A 27,636-nucleotide genomic window follows, 5' to 3' on the forward strand; every position below is an offset into this window, starting at 1 on the left:
CCCCCAAGAATCCTGGATTTTCGCCGCGTCCCACCAGTTGCAGGCAGATTAGTTAACATGACCAGAGAAATAAGGGATGTTACACGTGACAAGAAACTATGGAGGACATTTTTCATTTCACCAGGTATGAACTTGGGTTTTGAAACACACTTTACTTACCTATTAAATATTTATGAAAATCGATTCCTCAGTGGTTTGCAGCAATCCTGCAGTTCAGATGCCAACCAGATGAAACGATCATCCAGCCATCATCATAGCTGCAGATTAAAACCCAAACTGTCTGGGTGAATAAGGTTTTTGCCTGACAACTAAAATAAAGGGAGGCTGGCACTAGGAGAGAACATGCTCCCCATAAAACAGGTTTGCCATAAAAACAGGTCTCATTTTAATAATGGTTCCCATTTGATGGTTCCTACCAAGTCCTGTATCTTCTAGAACAGGGACAGGATGTCCTTGATCCTCCAGACTTTGTTGGGCTACATCCCTGTAGGTTGGCTGAGCTGGATGGGGATTATGGGAGTTGGAGCTAAATAACACATGGAGGCCCATAGTTTCTCCATCCCAGCAGGAAAGCAATTGCTGTTTGCAGCAGATGCCAACTTGGCCCACCTTTTCTTTGATCTGCCTTTTATTCTGTAAGATGACAAAGGGGTTGCATGACATGGGGAAAGTGGACAGAAAAGAGTTTTTTTCTCCCTTTCCAGTAGAACTCAGAGTCACCCAGTGCGATGGATGGACAGTAGTTGAGACAAAAGGAGGCAATTTGACACATGACAACCTTCCTTGGACCCAGAGGATGTCAGCAGCTACAGACCAGTAGCCAATGTTCCGTTCCTGGGCAAGATCCTAGAACGTGTGGTTGCTGACCAGCTCCAGGCGCTATTGGATGAAACCGATTATCTAGATCCATTTCAATCGGGGTTCAGGCCTGGTTTTGGCACTGAGACTGCCTTGGTCGCCCTGTTTGATGACCTATGTCGGGAGAGAGACAGAGGGAGTGTAACTCTATTGATTCTCCTTGACCTCTCAGCGGCTTTTGATACCATCGACCATGGTATCCTTCTGGAGAGGCTCGCGGAGTTGGGAGTTGGAGGTACTGCTTGGCAGTGGTTCTGCTCCTACTTAGCGGGTCATCTCCAGAAGATAGTGCTTGGGGAACATTGCTCGACACCGTGGGTTCTCCAGTGTGGGGTCCCGCAGGGTTCGGTTCTGTCTCCCATGCTTTTTAACATTTATATGAAGCCGCTGGGGGCGGTCATCAGGAGTTTTGGAGTGCGTTGTCATCAGTATGCTGATGACACGCAGCTCTACTTCTCCTTTACATCTTCTTCAGGTGAGGTAGTCGACGTGCTGAACCGTTGCCTGGCTGCGACAATGGACTGGATGAGAACTAACAAACTGAGACTCAATCCTGACAAGACTGAGATGCTGTTGGTGGATGGTTTCTCTGATCGGATGGTGGATATATACCCTGTCCTGGATGGGGTTACACTCCCCCTAAAGGAACAGGTGCGTAGTCTGGGAGTCATCTTAGACTCTTCCCTCACACTTGAGGCTCATGTAGCCTCGGTGGCCCGGAATGCATTCTACCAACTTCGGTTGGTAGCCCAGCTACGTCCCTATCTGAGTAAGGAGGACCTCACATCAGTGGTACATGCTATGGTAACCTCGCGTCTGGACTACTGCAATGCACTTTACGTAGGGCTACCTTTGAAGACGATTCGGAAGCTACAGCTAGTGCAAAATGCGGCGGCCAGACTGCTAACAAGAACTAAGCGGTCTGAGCATATAACACCTGTGCTAGCCCATTTGCACTGGCTTCCAATATGCTTCCGGGCCAGATTCAAAGTGTTGGTACTTACCTATAAAGCCTTATACGGCGCGGGACCACGATACCTGTCGGAACGCCTCTCCCGATATGAACCGGCCCGTCCACTACGGTCTACTACGAAGGCCCTCCTCCGGGTTCCGACTCATAGGGAAGCCCAGAGTGTGGTGACAAGATCTAGGGCCTTCTCAGTGGTGGCCCCCGAACTATGGAATGGTCTCCCCGAGGAGGTGCGCCTGGCGCCGACACTATCATCTTTTCGGCGCCAGGTTAAAACCTTTCTCTTCTCTGAGGCATTTTAATTCCTGTTAATTCTAAATTATTATATTTTCATTTTAGACTGTACAGTTTTTTGTACAGTTTTGTATTGTGATATACTGTATTGTGTTATTTTTATTGTATTTTTAATGTTCACCGCCCAGAGAGCTGTTGCTAGTCGGGCGGTATATAAGCTTAATTAAATAAATAAATAAATAAATGACATACGATTTATGGAACTGACTGCCACAAGATATGGTGATGGCCACTGGCTCAGATGCCTTTAAAAGAAGCTTGGACAAATTCATAGCAAATACTAGATCAAAGTGGCTGTTAACATGGAGCCTCCATGTTCAAAGACATTGTGCTACTGAAGACTAGATTCTGAGAGCAACTATTCCTGTCATGCCCTGCTTCTGCATCTGACTGGCTGCTGTATGATACAGGATGCTGAACAAGATGGACCATTGGTCTAATCCAGCAGGACTCTTCTCATGTTCTTAAACGTACACACCTGATGAAACCAATAGCCCCATCTTGCATCTCCCCATCTGTTAGACCTAGCACAGCATGTGCAGTCTGGAATCCCACTCAGTTGTGTTGACCCTTATGCGTGAGCAGCTATTTGCACATAGGAGTTCCCTTGCAGACAACGACACTGAATGTGTGATCATGGGTGGGTGGAGCTAGCAGAGAGAGGTGGGGCAAGAAGCACAGCCCAACTGTGAGTCAAACAAACTGTGACGAACTGTGAGTGTCCTACATGCAATTGATGTGTGAACAGGCATCTGCTGTACATTGTAAATGTGTCATTCCACCCAGAGTTGGTTAATTTCATCCAAGTCTCATGCAGGATAGAGTTTATGGCCCTCCATTTCCTCCAGAATCCAACCCTTCATCCTTATTCATGCCAGGCCTGCTATAGTTTCCTGACGTCTTCTTAATCATTGCCTTTTGAAGCCAACTTTCATACCATCTTTATGCTTGGAAGACTTAATGAACTTGGGCATTCATAGAGAGACCTCTGATGACTTTTGTTAATAACAGCTGACTGTCAAAGAAGGGGGGAACAGGAAGCTAGATCATTGCCGTGCAAACATTTCAAGCAAGCCCAATTTGCAGCTATTCAAAATTATTAATTGAATTCCTCTAGCTAACAAAAATAGAGATAGATACAAGCTGAGCTGTTCTATGAATGTCTAGAATTATATAAGGATTGGAAGGAGATGGTTTCTTTGCTGGCAGCCAGAACAGTGAATTCCTTGGCTTCTTTTGTTTTAAAGTTCCTGAGTTGCCTCTGCAGTTCTACTTCTTACTGTTAGTTTGCTACACCGGTGTGAGACTTGCACTAGATTGCCCTTGATAAAGGGTCTTTGTTACCCGAAACACGTCGGACAGCAATAAAACCACTTTTGTTTTCATTTTTGGCTGTCTGCTGGTTAAGTACTTTGAGGGTTTTCCCTCTTTTCATCTGAGGTACATTTGGGGTGCCTCCCTCCTTGCTTTCCCTACGTACCTTTTTGGCCTGGAGGGCCAGAACTTTCTCCCCCACTGGGCAACTTTAATATGTAGGTGGGGCCACTCACCTGTGAATCATCTGCTGTCATCCAGTGACTGATAGGTGGGCCCTTACCTGTCAAAGTTGACACATGGGGAGGAAGAGGGGTCTTCTTCACCAGCTCGTTCCCCACGGGCAACATACTAGCAAAGCAGCATCCAGCAGGATTGAACCCAGCAGTAGCAGCAGCTGACATCACGCCGGGACATCAACTGATGGGCAGGTGGGCATGATTTGAAGGACATAGCCTCGTGGGCCAACTTGGGTACCCCATCTGGCGAAGATTGGCCTGTGGGCTGCAGCTTCCTCACCTATGGTCTACACACACACACATTTGGGAGTTTCTTCAGCTTGCTTTGGGCTGAAAAACTGCCAGAGTGAATTTGTTCAAGAATTACTTTCCATTGAAGGGATCAGTCTTTTGTTCAAAAAAACCTGCCTGAAAGCAGAGAGACAAAGAGGAAAAAAGCAGGGCCAGTCGATACACACTGCTATGTTTGGAAAGAATAAAGAAGAGAGGAGCACTTTAGACTAAACATGAAGAATGGAAATAGGTCAGTAATTATTTAAATGCATTGATACTTCCTTTTGCAGTTGGGCCGACTGCTATAACTCCAGGCATGAAATGGATGAGTGGTAATTTAGTAGCAAAAAGAGATATTAACAGTGTCAGCCATAGTTTTTAGAGTAATTGAAGCAGTGGTTTACCAAAATCAATGTTACATAGTCTGTAAGTACTGGGGCTTTTGTTCATGTTAACCAATCACTGGGGTTTATGGATTTCCACCCCTGCATTCCCCCGCTGCTCCGGGTAAACAAACAATAGCATATCTGCTCGAGTTACCCAGGAGAGAAAGATTAAGATCTCTTCACGTCTCCTTTGAATGCACGTTAGATTGTTATCGCTCTCCGGGTTTTGAACCTGCCAAAAAATACTTACCTATGCAAGCAATACCACTAAGCCTAACAAGATACACTTTCCACACATTAAGTAGCAAAAAGAACCAGGGTTTTCTCTGCATAGGCAGCTACTCAACAGGGCACTATGACTGATGGCCAGCCCAAAATGCGCATCCCACATTCTGCCACCCACCATTATCTGCCACTTCACCCTACTTTTTAGCACCAGTCATCTCCATTTAAAAACAGAGCATTTCCTCCTCTGCATAAGAAGTGACTTGGATTCAGTGCACCAGCCCTAGGGTTGCCAGGTCTCCAGTTTTCACCCAGAGACTCCGGTTTTTGGGGGTTCTCTCCAGGTGACTCACCTTAATCTCCAGACCCTTTGCTTTCATTTTTTTTAAATTAAATTTCTAGGTGATCTGGTTCAAAAGATATAAACCAAAATGTCAGCCCCCACCCGCAACTTCTGTTAGTACCAGCTGCTCTAATCCCTGCCCTTTCAGGTTTTTAGCCAATACATGAAGTCAGGGTTGTGATTGACAAGATTTGTTAACCCCCAGGCAATAGCTAAACCCACAGTTTCCTTTCCTGCTTGTCTCACATGAGGAATTCAGTAAATATATTGTTTTCAGCAGTATAAAGAGTACTTTCTGTGTACAGGATTGGGACTTGCTTCTGAGTAAACATGCACAGGATTGCACTACAACAGAAGATCACAGCAAGATCTTGGTAGGCATAAAAGTATAAATGCAGGGGTTTTTTACTGTTTGGGAAAATGGCACATTATATATTTTATCTTTCAAATCATTTTTGAACTTAGGTTTTAAAACGTGTACATGCTGCAGTGTTATACTTTTCTAATTAAGGAGTCAAGCAAGTTTAAATTTAACTGAACTGTTGAAGAGGGAAGGTCATTCGTCTTATTCATAACCCGTTTTGAAAACCTTCCCAGTATGTGCTAATTCCACATACCTGAGAGCTAAGCTAGCCCCATTGAATTCAGTCGGGCTTACTGTTGAGTAGACATGGTTAGGATTGTGCTGAAAATCAGTGGGACTTTTGAGTAAACATATCAAAGGATTGTTTGTAAATCTATCTCTACCCCTCCAATCCTTTTTTTTAAGCAGTTACTTAGGTGTCACTGATTTTATTTGGCAGGAAACTAATACTTATTTTTTAAAAAAACCTGTCTGCAGTGGCCAACTGGTTTTGACAATAAACTATTATATGGGGTGTATGTATTTTTACATCTCCACTGTGTGTGTATATGGAATCTTTCCAACAACCCTGTGAGGTAGGGTTGGAAACCAAGGCAGCTCACAACAAGAAATAAAGCCATTTAAAATCCAGTAACCATAAAACAAGTATAAAACAGTTGCAGAACAGCTTAACATGGTATGATTCTGAATTTTAGATTGGGTGAGTGAAGTTTCTTACCACTGAATTGAAGTCCTGTGCATGCTTCTCTGTCTAAGTAAGCCCCACTGAATAAATTGGAACTTACTTTTGAGTAAACATGCATAGGATTGCACTATAAATATCTTTACAGGTTGCATAAATAATAAATATATTTGACATTCATGCTTATATAAATATTTCTTCATACTATGTATTGATATGTATCTGATTTCACACTATAGTTGTAAATTATTATTTACAAATGATTATTTCCTCTACATTTTAAATGCCCTTCTTCCTTGGGGTGTCATGGCCCCCCTCTGTTGTCTTCACTCTGAGGGGCAGATTAGGCTGAGAGATAGTTACCCAGTCCATGGTCACCCATTAAACCTTGTAGCTTATTTCCATTTTAAAATTTAATTAAAATGATTTATATGCCAGCAAAATTTATGAAGTAATACAGATCCACATAATACATTTAAAACATATCCAAATCTCATTTAAAGCACATAACTTCCCCTAAAGAATCTTGGTAAGTGTAGTTTCCCTCTCATAGTTATAGTTCCCACCACCCTTAACAAACTACAGTTCCCATGATTCTGTGGTGGGATTCATGTGCTTCAAATGTATGTTGAATGTTCTTTAAATGCATGGTGTGGATCTGCTCTAGTATGCTGTGAATTTATTAGTGAACTGAAAAGAACAATTTTAAAAGATACTATTTTAAACAGGGTGTAGCTCAGTGGTAGGGCACATGCTTTGCATGCAAAAGTTCAAAATTCAATCTCTGGAAGAGACTATTGCCTGGAATCCCAGAGAGCCAATGGTAGTCCATGTCATCAGTACTGAGCTAGATGGGTACTGAATGGCCTGACTCGGTATAAAAGAGGAAAGAGACCCAAGGGCCACAGTGACTCTGAAATTTATTTATGTGATTTATTTACAACATTTATTTACTACATTATTGTAAAAAAACCTCAAAGCGGTATATAGCAGGAATTAAAACAATAAAATTATTGGCAAAAACAGTTAAAGACAGGTATTTAAAAACATTCAAAATAATAGAACCAACAATAAGTTAAAAATTTTATCTCAACAATGAGATAAAAAAAATAGTTTCTACATGCCTGGGTAGGCTCACCTAAACAAAAATATTTTTAGCAGGTGCCAAAATGAGTACAATGAAGGCTCCTGCCTAATATAAATAGGCAGGGAGTTCCAAAGCGTAGGTACTGCCACACAAAAGGATCAATTTCTTACAAGAGCACAACATTGTGGAACCCATGACATGGAAAGCACATCTTGAACTTGACCTGGTAGCAAATTGGCTACCGGTGCAGATTTCAGAGCAGAGGTATTATGTGCTGATAGTGTCTCATGTCAGCAATCGTGCCACAGCATTCTGCACTAACTGCAGCCCCCAGGTCAGCTTGTGCTGCATGAGGTTTTCTGTGACCTTGGATGACTGGCTGCCAAGATTTTTTTTAGTTTGGTTAGAAACCCTGACTGCATTGCTGAATTTTCTGTCTTACTCATAGGAATCTTGTTGTGGTTGGTATGGTATTGCATTTAAGAAATCATCACTGTCTTTTTTTATTTGCATTTCATTTACCTCTGCATCCATAGAAACAACAATAGTGGTAACATGTGCTGAGCTCAACCGCCTTAAACCCACTGATGATGCATCTTCTTGTTTGCATGATGGTTTGTTTCTTGCCCAACAGTGGTAAAAGAGAATTCACATACTGGGAAGTGTGGCTTCAATTGCTACTGTTCCCAATCTCCTGCTTGTGAAGGTAGACCAAACCTTGTGTGTTTTCTCTTAATTATTACTCACTGGAATTGGGTTGCTGTCAAAGTGAGTTTATAGCAGCCCATAGAGTAGGCAGCAAAGGGTAGAGAATCTTCTTAACTCTTACTTATTTCTCAAACCTCTCTCCACAGTAAAGGGTCAAGTCTATAAAGAAGTTTAGAGCAGCCACGTTAAAAGGCAGGTAGGGCATTCCAGGCAGGGGGTTGCCAACCCTGCTTGGATATGGATATTTTTGCAGAGGATCCCTAGTCAAGCCTTACCAATAGCACAATCCTAACAATATCTACTCAGAAGTAAGTCCTGTTGAATTCTATGGGGCTTAGTCCCTTAATAAGTGTGTTTAGAATTACAGCCTTCAGGGGCATCCATCTTTACTCCTGAGTGCTCCCATCTAACATCCCCACAACACTAGGCTTTCTTCCTACAATGGCCTTCTGGTGACTGGCCTGGCTTGAGGGCACTTAAACCCTTCTTGCCAGAAACAAGTAGACTAGTTCCTTACCCAGGCTCTCTAAGCAGGTGAGAAGGAATGATTCCATCACTTCAGTTGTACCTGGAAACACCCTCATTTAGCTATGATTTCTATCTTAATTTCCAATCAGATAATTTTTTTTGTTTGAGTGGTATGCTCCAAGCAACTGTGGTTGATGCTTAAAGTATAATGCTTAATGACATCACTAGGGCACGCCCCCTATGACATAACTAGGGCATGCCCCCATGACATCACTAGGGCCTATCCTTCAAATCTCAAGGTTTGGGATGCTTCTGACCTAGCAACGCTAGGCAGCCCACTAGAGGAACTCACTATTGCAGCCAATCCCAGCGGGGCTGCTTGGCAGCTCTCGTTGGTTCCTTTGTAGCTGCACCCATACGTGACCCAAACTTGTCATCACATATGATATCCTGTGGGGGGGGTAGGTGATTGTGGTTTGTGAGGAACAACCTTGGGACCCATACTAGGCCTACCTAGGCCCACAGCTCTGAGGTTCCCCATCTCTGTTTATTGAGATATTGAAATGCTAAGCCCCCTTTTCCCTGATGCAGGATCATTTGATCATGCAGCTGGAAGTGGCACAGCTGTACTGTCTTGATATATATGGCCTCAAGTGGCCATCAAGGCCATATCACTTCCTGTAAAAGCCACATCACTTCCTGGGAAAGGCCATGTGTAACCCTAGAAAAACAGCCAATGAAAATACCTTCCAAATAGCAACAATTCATCCAGAATATGGTAGAATGGAAGAAAGCCCCAACATTCAAAGCACTATCCTGGGAACTGAAGCTTGTAGTGTTTTAAATGTATAGCGCAGATGGGGCCTTCATCTGCTCTTCCCCATCACAGTGATGGATATTTCATTAGTATAACCAGGAATGTTGTCTTACTCCAGGGCTGTGATGACACTGTGGCCTGGGTCAAGCTTTGTTGTTATCTGAATGAGCCAACATGTTTGCATTCTTTCTCCTCCTCTTTGCATCCGGAAGGGGGTTAAGATTTAAGTTTCTGCTCCTGTTTATCAACAAGCCATGGTTCATTGCTGTGTCTGAAACTTACATTAACCACAAAACCATGGTTCACTGCTTTGTCTGCGCATAGCAAATGGTGATGCATTAACAAGTCAGGGTATAAAACCAGGATCTGGTCTAATCTACCTATTTGGGCATGATTTGCAGTGCAAATTAGTTGTGCAGATGTTGAGAAATCCCATTTTCCTCTGGATTAATTCTAGAGTAAAGTTGGGCAGGTTTCCTTATATCTAGTCTGAAGCCAATAGAGTCACAATACAGTCCAGCACTGCCCCACACACATTTGTTACAGATACAGATAGAATAGTGAGGGTGAGACAGGGAGGCCTGTTTCCATTGGCCAGGCTGAACCAACTGTCATTTTTCTCCCCCCTTCTCAGAACGTCTGCCATCAGCAGCTGTTCCCCCTGGCTGCATTGGAGCTTTGTTCTTCAACCTTGGCTCTCCAGATGTTATTGAACTACAAATCCCATTGTCCCCGAGTCCTGACTGAAGATGATGGGAGTTGTATTCCAACCACGTCTGGGGACCCACATTAGAGGGAGAAGTGAGTCACTGAGGCCTGCTCCATTAGATTGGTGGGATGGGCTCTTCACATCCCAGAAATGCCTCCTACAACGACCATTTCACCTGTTTATTATGTAGCTTCATCATGTAACTGTAGGAAAGGGTCGATACATGAATGTTCTCCTTCAGTCCCTGTTCCTCCCCCAAACCCTTTGCATCTGTCTTTAAGCCTTTACTGCAAATAGTAAACCTCCTTGAGTGTGTCAGCAGAAAGGCAGCATAGAAATGTGGCAAACTAAATAAATTATCAATCACTGCTGCTTATAGCAGGCTCAGTTGGTGAGTGCTGATAGGATTGTAGCCTAGATGAGGCCTCTGAAAAACAAAAGGCCTGGCATGCTCAAGAAATCTGAGGTCTGTAGAAGTACATTACAAAAAAAATTAGCAGGGACAAAAAAACATAAACTCAGCCCAGTGAGGACTGAGCATGCTCAGTAGCCATGGGATGTTGAGTGTCAGTTGGAAAAGAAAAACAGGAAAAAAGAGGGTTGTGGATGGAATGGCGTATTCTGGAAAAGAGCATGGGCTGTCTGACAGGAACCCTGAAGCAAAGCATTCTGGGTAGGAAATGAGGATACGCTGCAACATTTTGTTGCAGGTCCTGCTTTTATCAATGTATCCTTCTGATGTGCCCTTACAACAGCCAAGGTAAAGAAGACTTCCTCATCCTCTCTCTCTCACTTTCCGCAGCCAACAACATCTGTTTCTACGGCGAGTGCTCTTACTACTGCTCCACTGAGCATGCTCTTTGCGGGAAACCAGATCAGATCGAAGGCTCCCTTGCGGCCTTTCTGCCAGACCTTTCTTTAGCCAAAAGAAAAACCTGGAGGAATCCGTGGAGACGCTCCTACCACAAACGAAAGAAAGCAGAGTTAGTATTCCTGTTGGTTGTTTTTTTTAAAAGGACTTCCAAGCACCCGAGTGGCAGCTTTTGTCAAGTCACATATGAGCAGCAAGCAATTAGGTTTCCATTGTTTTGTTGCCAGGCTTTAATTCATACCCTGCTGAAAACCATGGGCACACTCCTATTGGCTTCAGTTGGCTCCAGAGGAGTTTTAACAGAGTAAAATCAGAAATCATTCTGATCTATCAGGCCAGCACTTTTATTTAATTCAATTAACTGATTTCCCCCCTCCCCCGATCTCGTAACCTCCATATGGGAGTTTACTTGAAAAGCTTCAAAATGAAAGCTCAGCAATGTCTGTAGTCCATTCCATCTGTATTGAAGCATGGAGATAGCAAGCTCCCTTATACTTATACAATGCTCCATCTAGCTCAGTGTTGTTTACCCTAACTGGCAGCGGCTTTCCAGGATTTCAGGCAGGGGCCTCTCCCAGCCCCACCTGAGATGTCAGGGATTGAATCTTGGACCTTATGCACTCAAAGCAGATGCTCTGCCACTGAGCTACAGCCCTTCACCTTACATTTGCTATAATCCAGCTCCTCCTGCATTGAGATACAGCTGTACCAGAATAAAAAAGGTGAAAGTCTGGGAAGGGAGAAATCTGGCCCAATCCCCCCCCCCGTGTTTTTTCCCTTTTTTTCAGACCTCATCTCTATACACGTGCATTGAGGTGCAGAAGGAGTTGCATTTAGATCCAGCTCTAAAGAATGCATGCATCAGTACAGCTGTACCAAACAGAATCGGCTCACGGGGGGGGGCAGACCCACTGTGCTAGCTTCCCGGGAAGTGGGTCGCTTACCAGGAGGGAGAGAGGCATGGTGGTGGGGAGACTGGCGCAGTGCAAACACACCAGCAGGGGCACTGGATTGGCTCTGTCAGTGTGTTTGCTCCTCCCCACCACCTCTTCCCTCTTCCTACCAGTAAGCTACAGTGCCCCACCTGCCAAGAAGCAAGCACTGCAGCTCTGCCCCACTGGCATACAAGAGCATAGAAGTAACTGTTTTCTTTTTGAAGCTTTCAAACTGCTCTGCAACAAAGGGTTGGCTTTTCCTCCATTTCCCCCCTCCCCCTTGATCTTCAAGACCTTGTAGAAGTTCAGCACAAATCACTGGTGGATCATAGCAAGGTGCTTTTGTTGTCCTGTTTTTGATGCTTGCTAAAAACCTTTTTGGTTAGGCAAGCTTATCCAGATGTGTAATTTGATTATGTACATTCATTGCTTTTTTAAAAACTATACATTTTTATCTGTATTTTAATAATTTTATTAAGTCTACTGTTTTTAAAGTGTTTTTCTTGCTATTTTTAATTAATATTTTATACTTTTTTGTATGATTAAGAGTGGGGTTTTTTATTAAACAGTATATAAATCTTACTAAACAAATAAATTAGTCTAAAACTAGTCACTATATACCACATTGGCTGTCAGCTTTTTTCTGGTTGTGCCTATATCTCACAATATAATATATTCCTAAGCTATCACACTGTCACACAGTGTCACGTTGGGGCTAGGGGCGGTGGCAGGGCAGCAAGTGAGGCAAGGCCTGAGTGAGCAAGGATGGCTGGGTGCAAGGTAAGGGAGGCGAGTGGGCAGGTGTGGAGTGAGCAGAGGGTAAGTGGCTGGGGGCAAACGGCGGCAGTGGCAGCCTGGGCAGGAGGCAGGCTTCCCAGGTGGGGAAGTGGCCTAGGCACTCTGTGTGGCATGGCTCACAGCGCATGGCAGTGCTGGTTGTCGGGGGGAGGAAGCAGTAGTGGGGGCAGCAACGCAGCTCAGGAACAGGCGAGAAGTGTTGACAGGCCCATAGTGGCCGGTGCACACCAGAACCTAGAGGCACTAAGGGTAATTGCAGGGGGGGTTGGCAAGGGGAGTGGGGTGCTTAGGGGGGTGTATTTGCAGGAGTGTGTATTTGTGTTTAGGGATGCTTGGGGTGTGTATGTTGGGGGTGGGGGGATTGGCAAGTGAAGCAAGCAGGGGGCAGATACATGCATGTATCATACACATGCACACACAAAATTGGGACTCACACCTGAAAGTCCTGAATATTTTCCCCTGTGTACCTTGGACTCAAGGACAAAGCTTATACTGACTTTAATATTGAAAAGACATGCACTTTTCCATCTAAACTCTCCTAACTCTGTTGTTTCTCCCCAGGTGGGAAGTGGATCCAGACTATTGTGAAGAGGTTAAACAAACACCACCCTATGACAGGGGGACCCGAGTTTTGGATATAATGGATATGACCATTTTTGACTTTCTCATGGGTATGTTCTTTGTAAATTTGGATAAAATAACACAGATGGGGTGAAAAACCATAGGTTTATTAACTACTAAACAAAGTATAAAGATACAGAAATCAAAGCAGTTAATCTTACATTCTTTCTGTTGTCAAGGAACCCTTCAGAATGACAACAAAGATGTCCCTACCAGAGCTTTGGTCCACAGCACACCATCCTAGAAGCTTGGGTCCATGCTGAGTTCTAACATGGGATGGTTTTATATTCTTGGATGCTAATAAGCCGCACCTCCCATGAGTGATAACACATGGGAAGTGGCTAAGATCTGTAGCTGGCTAGTGAGTTTCCCCAATTGCAAACAGCAGGTACAGAGCACGAGACAATAAGCTTATCTCTTGTTTACTGTAATCTCATGCTCTCACACTGCCCAAGTCATAACAATCTGATAATATACCTGCTACCCAGCACGAGTTCTCACACTAATGAGCTTGCAGTTCACAGCCCAGCACCGTGAGAACTTCAAGTAAGCTAATTTAGCTCTTGAAGGAAAATCTTCTACTTACTAGCTCTGGTTACCACCACAAGCCTCATATAATGGCTTTTAATAACCATGGATTCAAGCTCCCAAATATACCAAACTTGACATGTTGTAGGGCACATTGCATATATCACTTATATGGCAGTCAGAGAGTATTTCTACAAAATAATATTATAAGCAGACATTAGCCAATTATATGCCTTCTGGCCCAGAAAGGATCCCTAGGCATGAAAGGAGCAAGTGTTGTGCACCAATCTAAACCTCAAAGTACAATGGTCTTCTGGTTTTATGGTTACTATAGCTGCTCCTTAGTGCAGAAAGAAATAATCCATTTGGAGTCAAAATCTCTTTGGAGGTTGGGATTCAAATTGCTTCCTCCAGGCAGACTCAGAAGTGGCTCCCTGTGACCACTGATCATCTGATCTGATCAACAGTTGCAGCTAGGAATGTCAGAGAATTATGTTGGAAATGTGAGTGGAAATTGCCACAATTTGCATGTTCTTCCAAGTTCAGGAAGAGAAATCACACACAAGAGGTATTTGCTATCAATGTTTTCTTAGTCCACAAACATTATGAAAATGATTATATTGATTTTCACATTGTTTTTGAAGTGTCCCTTCCACTGAAATGCATTGTAATTAACATTGTGTTAGCTGTGGACATCACAGATAACGAGACAAATAACAGGTTTTAGTGGAAGCCAAACTGCAGTGAAAATGGCGCTGAACACAATTCAGGATAGAAATTGCTGCTTCCTTATATCCCTAGTTACAGCAAGCCTCTTAGTGAAAGTTATTTCCCAGCGCCAATCAGGTGATTGGCACTAAAAGTGCATCCTCAAAGAAGGTTGCTGTGAGCACCAATCAGTGACAGCAACCTCCTTGAATTTTGACAGGTATCAATCACCTGATGTCATGATGATGACCTATCAACATTGTCCCATGGGCAATAGGAGACTTAGCAGCCCATCCCACTGGCCAGATCCAGTTCCCCACCCCTGGTTTATCATAATGTGTGAATGCAGCCAAAGTTTGACAGAAATATTTGCAACATTGCTTTTCCAGTCTTTGAGACATGTAATAAGTATTTGGTGTTTTCCCCTCTTGTTTTTTCTTTATAGGCAACATGGATCGACATCACTACGAAACCTTTGAGAAGTTTGGAAATGAGACATTTATTATCCACTTAGACAATGGAAGAGGGTAATTGTTGGCTTTTCTTTTCTTTCTTTTGTTAACCAATATATTTATTTGATTTTCGCCAACATTTTAACCCCCTCCCTCACAGAGCAAACAGCCCTGTGGGAAGGATCCTAATGACTTAATTAACTTTTTTTATTTTACTCACTTGCCACTTTATCCTTAAAGGTGTCACAATAAACAAATAAGCCCCACATCCAGCTGCTTGTTGATTCCTGCAGATGAATGCATAGGCCTACCATGTCCCAGAGCCTGAGAAAGTTCTTATCATTTTAATTGTACAGAAGGGGAAACTTAATATATGTAGGTCCCTGACAACAAAAGCTGCTCTCTGGTATCCTTCCTCTATCCCTCTTAAAAGTACAAGGGCTGGACCTAAATATTCCGCTTCATAGATACATACATTGCTAAAGGGCTATAGCTCAGTGGTAGAGCACGTGTTTTGCATGTAGAGTCTCAGATTCAATCCCCAGCATCTCCTGATAGTGCTGAAAATGATTCTAGTCTGAAACCCTAGAGCAGCCTTTCCCAGCCAGTGTGCCTCCAGATGATGTTGGACCACAATTCCCATCTTTCCTGACCACTGGCAATGCTGGCTGAGGCTGATGGGAGTTGTAGTCCAACAACATCTGGAGGCACACTGGTTGGGAAAGGCTGCCCTAGAGAGCGACTCCTAGTCATTGTATAGTAGATAAGGAGAGGAGAACTTTTTCAGCTCAAGGGCCACATTCCCTTATGGGCAACCTTCCAGGTGCCACATGATAGTGTTGGGTGGAGTGATGAATATAAATTTTACCTTTGTACAGTAGGATAACAGTAGGAGTCATTAGCAGAGTTCAAGGACATATTTCAGTCAGGCAAAAACACTCAAGGGGGGATGAAGTAAGGCCAGTGAGGGATGTAGCCTGAGGAGAGGAGGTGTAGTCTGCAGAGCTTGGAAAAGTTACTTTTTTGAACTACAACTCCCATCAGCTCAATCCAGTGTCTGTGCTGGCTGGGGCTGATGGGAGTTGTAGTTCAAAAAAGTAACTTTTCCAATCTCTGATTCTGGGACAGTCACAAGGGCCAGCCTGGAGGGTTGTATTTGTCCCTTAGACCTGATGTTCTTCACCTCATAGTAAACAGTACTAAGGTAGGTGGCCCAATGTTCTGTGGTGTAAAGCAGTTGCTTTGTTACATATATTGGTTGCCAGTTCATTTCCGGGCCTCATTCAAGGGGCTCACAATTAGTGTTTAAAGCCCTAAACAACTTTGGCCCCAAATATCTTAAAAGACTTCATCCTTTTCTACAGACCCTCTCAGGTGTTGAGAGGGTCTCAGAAGGTGAGGGGTGGTGGTGGCCTGGGAGAGGGCATTCTTTGTGGTGGCCCCTAAGCTGTGGAGCTTCCTTCCCACGGAGAAGCATCTGACACCTTTCATCATATGTAAAGGTGCACTATTTTGCCCTACCCTTTGGCACTCATGATGTATGTTTTTAGGACTCACCCTATTCTTTTGATTGGACTTTGTTTTCAACTGTTTTTAATGTTGTATTTCAAATTGTTGTGACCCACCCTGGGACTGTTGGGTGAAGGGCAGGTAATAAATCAATAAGAAGAAGAAAAAGACTGCCATCATCACTTAGTGCCTGCAGACATGGGCCGTAGCTCAGTGACAGAGCATGCAGAAGGGCCCAGGTTCAGTCCCCAGCATCTCCAGTTAGGACTGGGGAGAACGCTTTCTGAAACCCTGGAAAGCTGCTGCCAGTCAGTGCAGACAATACGGAGGTAGATAGACCAATGGTCTGACTCAGCAAAAGGCAGCTTCCTAGGTTCCTACCTGCCGTCCACCACCGGGGGGGTGACACTGGAAAGGGAGGCTGATGGCCGTGGCCACATTCCTTCCACAGCAAGCTAGGGTCTGAGTAAAACAAAGCCATTTGCAAAACAGTACTGATGCATCCAGATACACTCCTGATGTTCTATTTTTATCTGTTTAGGTTCGGGAAATATTCCCATGACGAGCTTTCCATCTTGGTGCCTTTAAACCAGTGCTGCAGGTATGCCTTTCCTTGTCTGTCATGAGGCAAGTGGTGGCACAACAGGGAATATATCTGGGGGGCTGAAAAATACTGGATTGGGCTGTATGGTGGTGGTGAGAGTTTCAAGGGACTTGACAAGAAACAACTGTACCTCATGACCACCTGGGACCGATAGCGAGATAAATGAGCCAGGAACTCTAAAGTCATTTTAAGTCTACTAGGGGAAGCTATAGGAGGAGGAAAACAGAATATGCTATTAATGTGCTTGTAGTTGTATTTAGGAGTAAGAATAAGGGAGACCCGCAACAAAATGTTGTAGTGTATTATCTCTGTGCTTCTGTTTAGGATTCTAGCCAAACATTTTCTCCAAGTAAGGCATCCTGCTCTTCTCCTTTCCTGTTCCATTTTTCTTTTCACTCTATAGCTACTGAACATGTTCTTTGTGTTGGTTTAGGGAGTGGCTTCCACACACTCACCCCTTAGGTACTTTTTAAAAAAAGTTACTTCCCCCAACTGTGCTGATATTTCCCTCTTGTTTCTTAATAACCCTGTTTTGCTTACAATCCTAGTGGTGTTCACCTCCTGAGGAATGACTAGTAGTTTTAAGCAAAATAGGGAGTAAAGGTGTGGCTTGGAATACCTACAGAGAGAGATCAAAGAACAGAGTTAATCAATGGTAGGGCATGTTCTGAAGCCTCTGCTAGCACTCATGTGAACACCTGGTGCAGTATAGTGGTTCAGAGAATTAGGGTTTTTCTTTCAAGTCATCACTAGAAATCTCAGCTCAGGCAACAAGTCACTAGGAAGCCCATTCTCTCAGCTTTGGCCCCTTTCTAAGGTACTAATCTATCATGTGGGTATAATAAAACTTTCCTTCAGTTAGAACAGGGATGGGCAACTTGTGGACCTTCAGATGTTGTCGTGGACCAACTCCCATCAGCATCAGAGTGTATGACCAATTGTCTGTGTGACGTGAGGAATAAATTCAATTCAGTTCCCATTTAAAGGCGAATCTATCAAATTTGCACTTTCCAAAACAATAGGTGAATCAAAACACAGCTATCCTTCCAAATTCACACTTATCTGAATTCAATTATTCAACCAAACAATATTTACAAAAATGCAAATATTAGGGGAAATTGTGTGTACAAATGCTTATGTTACTAAAAATAGCATACAAAAATAGTTTATATTAGGCAAAATTGCTTGCAAATGCATGTACGTTTGTCAAAATTGCATACCAAGATACTAAAATGTGATGAATTTTCATGAGGATTTTTTTTAAAAAAATGCAAATTGCTGCAGAAATATGGAGAACTGAATTTATGAATGGAAAAATGAAATACAGAGAACACTGAAGCTGACATCCTTTCTGCCCAGAGAAAAATCTGAAAATAGGACATTTGTACATCACTCTATCAAACAAGCAAACATGTCATATACCCATATTTAGCATGACAGTTAAGCAAGTTCCACACACCACAGAAAGTTTAGATTTGGCTCAGATACATAGCTCACTGCATTGGGGGAGGGGGAGAGAAGCTTGTGAATCTCTCCCTCGAAGTTCCCTCTCTCGCTCATTGGGGGAGAAATTTGATTCAGTTCACATTTAAACCTGAACTTACCTAATTTTCACTTTCCTAAACAAGATGCAAACAGAAACATAGCCATCCTTTGACATTCTCACTAACCTGGATCAATTTCAGTCGGGTTTCAGGCCTGGTTTTGGCACGGAAACAGCCTTGGTTGCCCTGTATGATGACCTTTGTTGGGAGAGAGACAGGGGGAGTGTGATTCCGTTGATTCTCCTTGGTCTCTCAGTGGCTTTCGATACCATCTACCATGATATCCTTCTGGGGAGACTAGCTGAGTTGAGAGTGGGAGGTACTGCATTGCGGTCGTTTCACTCCTACTTGGCAGGTCGCCTCCAGAAGGTGGTGCTTGGGGAACATTGCTCAGCACCCTGGACTCTCCAGTATCGGTTCCGCAGGGGTCAGTTCTGTCCCCCATGCTGTTCAACATCTACATGAAACCGTTGGGTGTGGTCATCCGGAGCTTTGGAGTGTGTTGCCATCAGTATGCTGATGACACGCGGCTCTATTTCTCCTTTTCATCTTCTTCAGATGAGGCTGTCAATGTGCTGAACCGGTGCCTGGCTGCGACAATGGACTGGATGAGGGCTAATAAACTGAGGCTCAATCCAGACAAGACTGAGATGCTGCTAGTGGGTGGTTCTTCTGACCAGATGGTGGATGTCCAACCTGTCCTGGATGGGGTTGCAGTCCCCCTGAAGGAGCATGTTCGTAGCTTGGGGGTTCTCCTAGAACCATCTCTGTCACTTGAGGCTCAGGTAGCCTCGGTGGCACGGAGTGCCTTCTACCAACTTCGGTTGGTGGCCCAACTATGTCCCTATCTGGACAGGGATAACCTGGCTTCAGTTGTCCATGCTCTGGTAACCTCCAGATTAGATTACTGCAATGCACTCTACGTGGGGCTGCCTTTGAAGATGGTTCGGAAACTGCAGCTTGTGCAAAATGCAGCAGCCAGATTGGTAACAGGGACCAGACGGATTCTGGCCCGCTTGTATTGGCTGCCTATATGTTTCCGAGCTCAATTCAAGGTGCCGGTTTTGACCTATAAAGCCTTACATGGCTTGGGACCACAATGCCTGATGGAACGCCTCTCCCGATACGAACCCACCCATACACTACGGTCAAGATCAAACGCCCTCCTCCGGGTGCCTACTCCAAGGGAAGCTTGGAGGGTGGCAACAAGGGAGAGGGCCTTCTCAGTGGTGGCCCCCAAATTATGAAATTATCTTATTGACGAGGTGCGCCTGGCACCAACACTGTTAACTTTTCGGCGCCAGGTCAAGACTTTCCTCTTCTCCCAGGCATTTTAGCATGTGTTTTAAATTGTTTTTGTATTGTTTTTAAATTTTAAACTTCTGTTTTAAATTGTTTTTAAAATATGTGTTTTAAATTGTATATTTGTTTTAATGTTTTTGATTGCTGTAAACCGCCCAGAGAGCTTCGGCTATGGGGTGGTATACTAGTGCAATCAATCAATCAATCAATCAATCAATAAACCTGAATCTTGCAGTGCAATTCTCCAGCCTAGAGATGTATACAAAAATGCATATAAAATGCAGATATTAGTGAAGATAACTTCCAAAAGTGTATTCTGTTAGGAGAAATGGATTCCAAACGTGTGTATATTAGGCAAAATTGCACTAAAGATGTGAAGAGAAATTCACACTAAAATTTCTAAAAAAATTCACTCCTCTTAATTATTAGACAGGTGCCATCTTGGTTGTCTTTTTGATGCCTTCAGCCCTTCCTCTTCCAACATACCTTTTAAGTAGATACCTTATCCCAGTCTACATCTGTTTTGGAATTTTTTTAAATATATATATTTTTTAAGGTTTTTTTAAGATGTTTCTTAGTGCTTTATCATTTGTTTGCTGCCCTGGGCTCCCTTTGGGAGGAAGAGTGGGATAATGACTTTTGATGAGGACATTTTAAAAAAAATTGCAAACTGGTGTGGAAATGTGGAGAACTGGAACTGAAGACTGGAAAAGTGAGAAACTGAGGGAAGCTGAAACTGACAGGTTTGCCCAGTCTCACCCTCATTAAACCCTTGCACTGTCCCCCCCTCAGTTTCCATTGTGTTCTTCCATTCTTTTGAGCTGGCCGCTAGAAAACCAAGGTGATGCCTACCAAGCAAGGAAGAAATCTTTTGAGATCTCAAGTTACCTGATTCTTTCTGAGAGCACAATATGTTCCTTAAATTGAGGACATTCCAGTCCTCAGAATTAAATGGCTAACATTTATCATTTAATTAAAACCAGCTTTGGACAAAACAGAGCACATTTGTTGGATCAGACCAACGGCCCACTGAGTCCAGCGTTTTGTTCCCACAATGGCTAACCAAAGGCCTCCAGGGGAGCCACAACCAGAGGCTGGAAGGCAAACAGCCCTCTCAAGCTGTTGCAGATTCCCGTTGAACAGATTACACTGATGCTTTGTTCTCCAAGACCCCGTCTGCACTATACATTTAAAGCATTATCATTATTACAGTCATGGCCTACCCCACAGAATCCTGGAAACTGTAGATTGTTAAAGTTGCTGAGAGTTGCTGTTCCCCTCACAGAACTACAGTTCCCAGAGTTCCTTGGGTAGAGGGATTGATTGTTAAACCACTCTGGGAATGGCCACTTTGTAAGGAGAATAGGGGTTTCAGAACAATTCTCAGCTCCCAGGATTCTTTGGGGGAAGCTAGAGTGGTTTAGCAGTCAACTCCTCTTTCCAGGGAACTCTGGTGAGGGGAGCAGGAGTTTCCCAGCAACTCCCAGCACCCTTAAAAAAAACCTACCATTCCCAGGATTCTTTGAGAAAAGCCCTGACTATTTAAAATTGTATGATATTGCTTTAAATGTATGGTACAGATGGAGCCCAAACCAGAATATCCTCCAGACACTGCTTCAAAACTTTCACTGCCTCCCAAGTTTAGCTCAGGAGTAGAGAACCTTTTTCATTCCGAGGTCCACATTCTCTTCTGATCAACCTTCTTAGGGCCACATGCCAGTGGTGGGTGGGACCAGATACAAAAAGTGGGTGGAGCAGTGAAGGTAAATTTTTACCTGTGTGCAGTAGGCTAATTTCTATAAACACTCAGACACCCTTCTGTTATTCTCCATCCAGATAAAAGAAGCTTTATCAGAGTTCAAGGATACCTTCCAGTCAAGAAAAAAACACTGGGGAGATGGTGGTAAAGTAGGGCCACTGAGGGATGCTAGGGAGAAGAGGCATGACCTGAGGAGAGTTGCAGTGGCTGGAGAGAGAGGATGGAGGGCTGCATTTGGCCCCCAGGCCTAAGGTTCCCCACCTATGAATTAGATGATGAAAAGTGAGAGGTAGAGCTGCGGTTAATGATAGAGATAATAGTCAAAATAATCAAAGTGGAATCTCTCCATTAGAAGTAGTGGATTTCAAATGGTATTCTGGATGTAATTTTCAGATGTGTTTCAGATCAGGGATGGGGAACCTAGTGCCCTCCAGATATTGTTTGGCTGTCCGACCTTTACCATAAGGTCCAGGGCGGATTACAACAATAGAATATACAATTATAAAAACTGATGAAACAGTTAAGACTCTAAAAATAAGTACACTCTGTTTTTTAGTTAGGATTATAAAAACAAAACAGTATGCTGTTGGACTATAACTCCCATCAACCCTGAGTATTGGCTGTGCTGCCTGGGGCTAATGAGAGTCAGTCCACACCAACATCTGGAGGGCCACAGGTTCCCCACCCTTGTTCTAGATTGCGCTAGATTCTGTGTTTATCCCCCTGAATCCTCAGCTACTGTTTGAGGGTCCCCGTTCTAGATTGCTTTTCATGTTGTGTTCACCAGGGCTGTGGAATCAGTACACCAAACCTTCGACTCTGACTCCAACTCCTCTATTTTTCTACTCTCCAACTCCAACTCCGACTCCTTCATAAACGGCAAATATATATTAACTAGTAATAACAAATTTACTGTAGTAAAATGGTAGCACAAGGCATTTCATCACCACCACGTGAATCATCAGGCTAGATTGATAGAAGATAAAATATATTTATTTGATTAAAATTTCTGAAGAAGAAAACTTTCCTAAATTCCTATGAAAGTTTTTATTTTGAAGTCGGAATCGATACATTTCTACTGACTCCAACTCCACCCAAAATTGCGTCCGACTCCACAACTCTGACTCCGACTCCACAGCCCTAGTGTTCACTCTATGGAATGTTCCTCCAGAATCCTCAGCTACCATTTGAGGGCCCCTGCTCTAGATTGCTCTGCTCCAAACTGTTCTGTATTCCTGCAGCATAATGTTTATACTGTAAATATAAATAAGTATTTTTATACAGTTATATGCATAGCTGTATGTATTCACTAATAGGCAAAAAACCTTGCAGTTTAAGAACATACCTATTGCCCACAGCTATTCTATCAAACTTTAAAAAGCAGGGAAATTGGGAAGCTATAGTGAATGCACCAGGGGAGCAGGAGACCTGAACTCCTCTCTGAGATATTGGACTGCCCTACAAATTGGTCAAAATGCAAACACCACTTGGGTTGGTCTTTCACAGTCCAATCCACTTGCTGTGTAGCTTGGAAGAATTTGGTAACGTGCCTCTGAGCATATGGTGAGTGGTGGCAACCCCTGCAATCAGCCCAAATAATAGAAAGAAGACATGTGCTGAGTCTCCTCTCAGCACCCTTCACAAACTACACTTCCCAGGATTCTTTGAGGGAACCCATGACTGTCTCACATGAAATCAAAGTCTGGTGTGGGTGTGGCCCTCTGATTAGCCAAGCCCAGCAGCTGTGAGGCTTTTAGAACTCTGACAGTTGGTTCTTACTGAGCATGCTCCGCACTATCATTGGGTCCCAGCCAAAATTTATTAAATTAATTAAAAATCAGCCAGGCATTTTTTTAAACTTTTAAACTGCAGCAGATGAAGGTCAGAGTATGGGGCAACGTCAGTATTAGGATTACAGGTACTCTGTGAACGTGGCTGATTTTTAATGAATTTCAACATATGAGAACAGAGCAAAAATTCAAAAAGGGCTCTGAGGTTTTTCTCTCTCTTTTTACACTTTGAACTGTCTGTTCTCTCTGACTGTTTTGTGTATCTCCATGAACATTGACAAGGTTGTTAAGCAAGCGTTTCTGAGTTCAGGACTATAAGTTATGTAAGGTTTTGTTTTGAAATGAGCTTATGGGAAGCATCAGAATGGCATGGGGGGTATTTTCAATTTAACATTTCGGAATGTGAAAAATCCCCGCTGGCTATAGTATACAGCCACTCTCGTGGCTGTATAATCTGTTTATGTGCTGTTTACTTTAGGAAACCTGGAGCATGTAGGCGTATACTAATGCATGCACATTGTTTGTATTTTTAGTGAAACCAGTAAAAAAAAATAAACCTTGTTGAAATCAAGCGAGATGGGAATTAAAAGAAAAAATCTGGATAAGCTGAACATCAAGAATTACAGAAAAGCCCATCCCTTATCACAGGCAGTTTTCAGGGAGGATGGGAGTTGTAGTCTAACACCATCTGAAGGGCTACAGGTTTCCAACTTGCGTTTTAATGGCACCTGAAATTTGAACCCTGCCTCACCTTCAGATGGCCTATTTTTTTCTTTCCTAGAATACGGAAATCCACCTACCTGCGATTACAACTGCTAGCCAAGGAGGAATACAAACTCAGTCACCTGATGGAAGAGTCTTTGCTGAAGGACAAGATTGCACCCATCTTGTACAAATTGCACCTCGAAGCAATGGACAGGAGGCTCCGGATAGTCCTTGGGGCCATCAGTGACTGTATAGAAAAAGATGGTTACAGCAACGTGGTTGAAAATGACTTTGTAACTGACATGAACACTATGACAACCAAGAGGTAGTAGAAATCACAGGACCGTGTTTTTATTAGCTCTGTAAAAGAAAGAACGAAACAAAACAGTCTTGTGAAGGACTGTGTATGCCACTGCATGAATTCAGTGAATTCAGAAATTGCTATTATAATTGTTTCAAAGTAGATAAGGCGTAGACTCTGCAAAGGATTTAGGTTGAGGATGGGCAATGCCAGGGCCTCTGGGACTCAGGTAACCAGCTGAAGCAGTTTGGGTGGCCCTTGGGGAGTTCCCATGTTTTCAGTGGATATGGCCTCCTAAGTTACCATAGTCTTCATAAAGTCCTGCTTCCTGCAGACCTTAAATTATTTCTTACCATTGCCCATGATGGCATTGTGCTACACATTGCGGGCAGAGCTTCTGGTAAGCCCTGCCTCCTGCAGTGTTGTTATAGTTCCTTCAATGAGTTTGTAACCAAGCCCTCAAGCCCTATCCTACAGTCATGCATAGAAACGCACATGCAGGGCACATGGGTGAAGCATACCAGCAACACATACCAGATAGGGTTGTCTATCTCTGGATTAGGCAATTGGAAAATGAAATGCACTTATTGCTACACTTTTTAAAGAAATGATCCCCAAAAACATAATTTAGAAAATATTTGAGATCAGTAATGAATGGTAATTGCCCACTGGCAAAATGCACTTCTTTTTTCATTTCTTATTTTTTTTTTCATTTTGAGCTTGTTTATTTGTAAAGAAAGCAGATCTTTATTTAATATTTTGTATTTATATATAAGAAAAGTTTATTTGTTTTCATTTTAAAAATGCAAACCTACATAGCAAATTTCAAGGTGGAAGGGGGGTTTCTTCTAGAGGAAAGGGCATAAAGAAGTCATCTACACTGTTAATGACTTTTCTGGGACTTGTTGCATTACAGAATCCAAGTTGGGAGGGAAAGAATGAAATGATGAAATCCACCCCCAATTCAAAATGGCATGCACATAGGAAGTGTAACACATCAAGGGGAAGGTTGGCCTGTGAATATTACTGACATGCTAGCTTTCAATGAGCAAGGAATTTGCAAAATGGAAGAAGCTACCCACACACATCTTGAAATGGTACAGTCTTGTAAACGGAAATACCTAAGGATGGGGGAGAAATTCAGTTCATTTGGCATTTATATGTGAACCTGCCTAAGTTTCACATTACAAAACAATACCCAAACTGAAACACAGTCATCCTTTTGAAACTTGCACTCCTTCAAATTTTGCAGTACATTTCTAGCCAAATAATGTGTAGAAAAATGTGTATACTAGGATGAAGCGTAGGTCAAAATGCAGAAATTCATAATAATGATATTAGGCCAAATTGGTTGCAAAAACGTATATTAAGTAGAATTGAATACAAAATGTGCATATTTCTGCTTGGGACAGAAATTAGCATTAAAATACAGATGACTTTTCTGGAGGAGTTCTTTTTTAAAAAAAAATAGCAGACTGATGTGGAAATGTGAGAATGGAACATAAGATTGGAAAAATGAGAAACTGAAATTGACTGGTTCTCCCACCCCTAGTTATCCTGCCGCCTTTTTCTCAATGTGCACATCAACCATTAGCTTCCTATGTTAGCCTTCAAGTGGTTTCCTTCACTGTACCTTATTTAAATTGCTTTCCCTCCACTCCACCTGCGCCTTCTCAATGTTTCAAGGATGAAGACGTCTCAACTGTTTTCAAAGGCAAGAAAAAAAACCCTGCACAATAAATGACATCCCACACAGAAGTAATCAAAGTTACAGCAAGGTAGTAGTCAGACAATGATTTTGATAATTTGTGCATTGACAGAAATACTTGAATGTGGTTTTACAAAGTGATGTAAAGAAAAAAATGATAAATGGTACTATTTATCCATAAGAAAGTAGCAGCTCTTATCTCTCTAGACTGTCGTAGCAGGGCTGCTGCTTTCCCGACTTTGCTTTTGATAGTTTTTGTGTAAATATATACATATACGAGTTTTAAAAAAAATTGAGGATAAAACAAAAAAGCTGCTTTCAGCAGCAATAGACTTACTTTTGCAGCCTTTTTTTGTGGATTTGTTTGCAATGTGGTCCCAGTGCAATAAAGATAATGGCAAATGTGTAGCCAGAAAGTCTGTGTGATTTATATTTCTCTAATTTCAGATGAAAGTTGTGTTGGCTAAAGGTACACAACAGGCCCATCATCCTTTTCTTTGGGGGGAGAGGTCTAATGTGGTCATCCCAGACATCCTTTTAGGGTTTTCTCCTAAAGGGTTTTTTTGTTTAGTTTCCTTCTTGGGGGTACTTCTGCAAACCTTGGGGTTTCCCTGAGCCTGTTCATCCCTTCTCTTGGGTATGGATGGTGTTCTAGAAGCATCCAAACTCAGAGAATGAATTCCCAGTAGGAGCAAAGGAAGCTGCCTTATACTGAGTCAGACCATTGGTCCATCTCACTCAGCATTGTCTACACTGACTGGCAGTGGCTCTCCAGGATTTCAAACAGGGTTCTCTCCCACATCTGCTTGGGACCTTCTGCATGCAAAGCAGATGCTCTGCCACTCAGCTATGGGCCTTCCCCAAATAATACAATAAGTATATAGTAGCAGTAACCAATGAGGTTCCATCTAGATTTTGTTAGACTCCAGCTCCCATCATTCCTGACCATTGGCCAAGCTGGCTGGGGCTTATGGGAGCTGGAATCCAACAACATCTGGAGTTCCCCACCTCTGCTATAGAGGGTTGCAGCCTAAATCTGTGTTTCTTTAAGGTGCCACTGCACTCTTTCTAACTTCTTTTAAACAGCTATGTATGTGTTCTTCCTCCATATACTGCAGGCATACAATAGGGTAGTTAGTAGGGTTGACAGGTCTCCACTTTTTGTCCAGAGAATCTGGATTTGTGAGGTGTTCTCCGGGTCTCTAGATGAGTCACTCTAATCACTGGAATCATAAAAAATTAAGTTTTTAGGTGGTCTGGTTCACACCAAAACGTCAGCCGTCCCCCAACTTTTATTAAATGAACTCGTAGCTGGCTGCTCTAACCCCGCCCTTTCTAGTTTGTAGCGAATAAGTGATGTCAGGTGTGATTGTTAAGGAATTTACTGGCCTACAGGCAATAGCTAGAAACCATTGCAAGTTCAGAAAATGGTTGTCTTTTCCTGCTTGTCTGAAAATCTCATAAATTGAGTAGGTATATAGCTTTAAGCAGTAGCAAAAATCCCTTTCTCTGTATGCACGAACAAAAAATCACAGCAGGATCTTTGTAGGTAATTTGTTTACTGGAAACAATTTCAGTTATGATTATTATACAGCCACAAGAGTGGCTTTATACTATAGCCAGCGGGGATTTTTCACATTCCGCAATGTTAAATTGAAAATACCCCCCATGCCATTCTGATGCTTCCCATAAGCTCATTTCAAAACAAAACCTTACATAACTTATAGTCCTGAACTCAGAAACGCTTGCTTAACAACCCTGTCA

At 42.9% G+C, this 27,636-nt stretch overlaps 1 protein-coding gene across 1 annotated transcript in view; it reads left to right on the plus strand.

Moving 5' to 3' along the window:
* Positions 1-26,287, plus strand: part of FAM20C (FAM20C golgi associated secretory pathway kinase) — a 177,542-nt gene extending 151,255 nt beyond the window's left edge. The window contains exons 5-10 of the mRNA XM_061599684.1: positions 9-124; positions 10,540-10,720; positions 12,903-13,012; positions 14,644-14,725; positions 16,701-16,760; positions 23,940-26,287. Of these exons, the coding sequence (XP_061455668.1) occupies positions 9-124; positions 10,540-10,720; positions 12,903-13,012; positions 14,644-14,725; positions 16,701-16,760; positions 23,940-24,192 (802 nt within the window). The 3' untranslated portion in view covers positions 24,193-26,287. The remainder of the gene's footprint in view (positions 1-8; positions 125-10,539; positions 10,721-12,902; positions 13,013-14,643; positions 14,726-16,700; positions 16,761-23,939) is intronic.
* Positions 26,288-27,636: the final 1,349 nt, after the last annotated feature.

The sequence above is a fragment of the Rhineura floridana genome, chromosome 17, assembly GCF_030035675.1.
Source record: "Rhineura floridana isolate rRhiFlo1 chromosome 17, rRhiFlo1.hap2, whole genome shotgun sequence".
Classification (NCBI taxonomy): domain Eukaryota; kingdom Metazoa; phylum Chordata; class Lepidosauria; order Squamata; family Rhineuridae; genus Rhineura; species Rhineura floridana.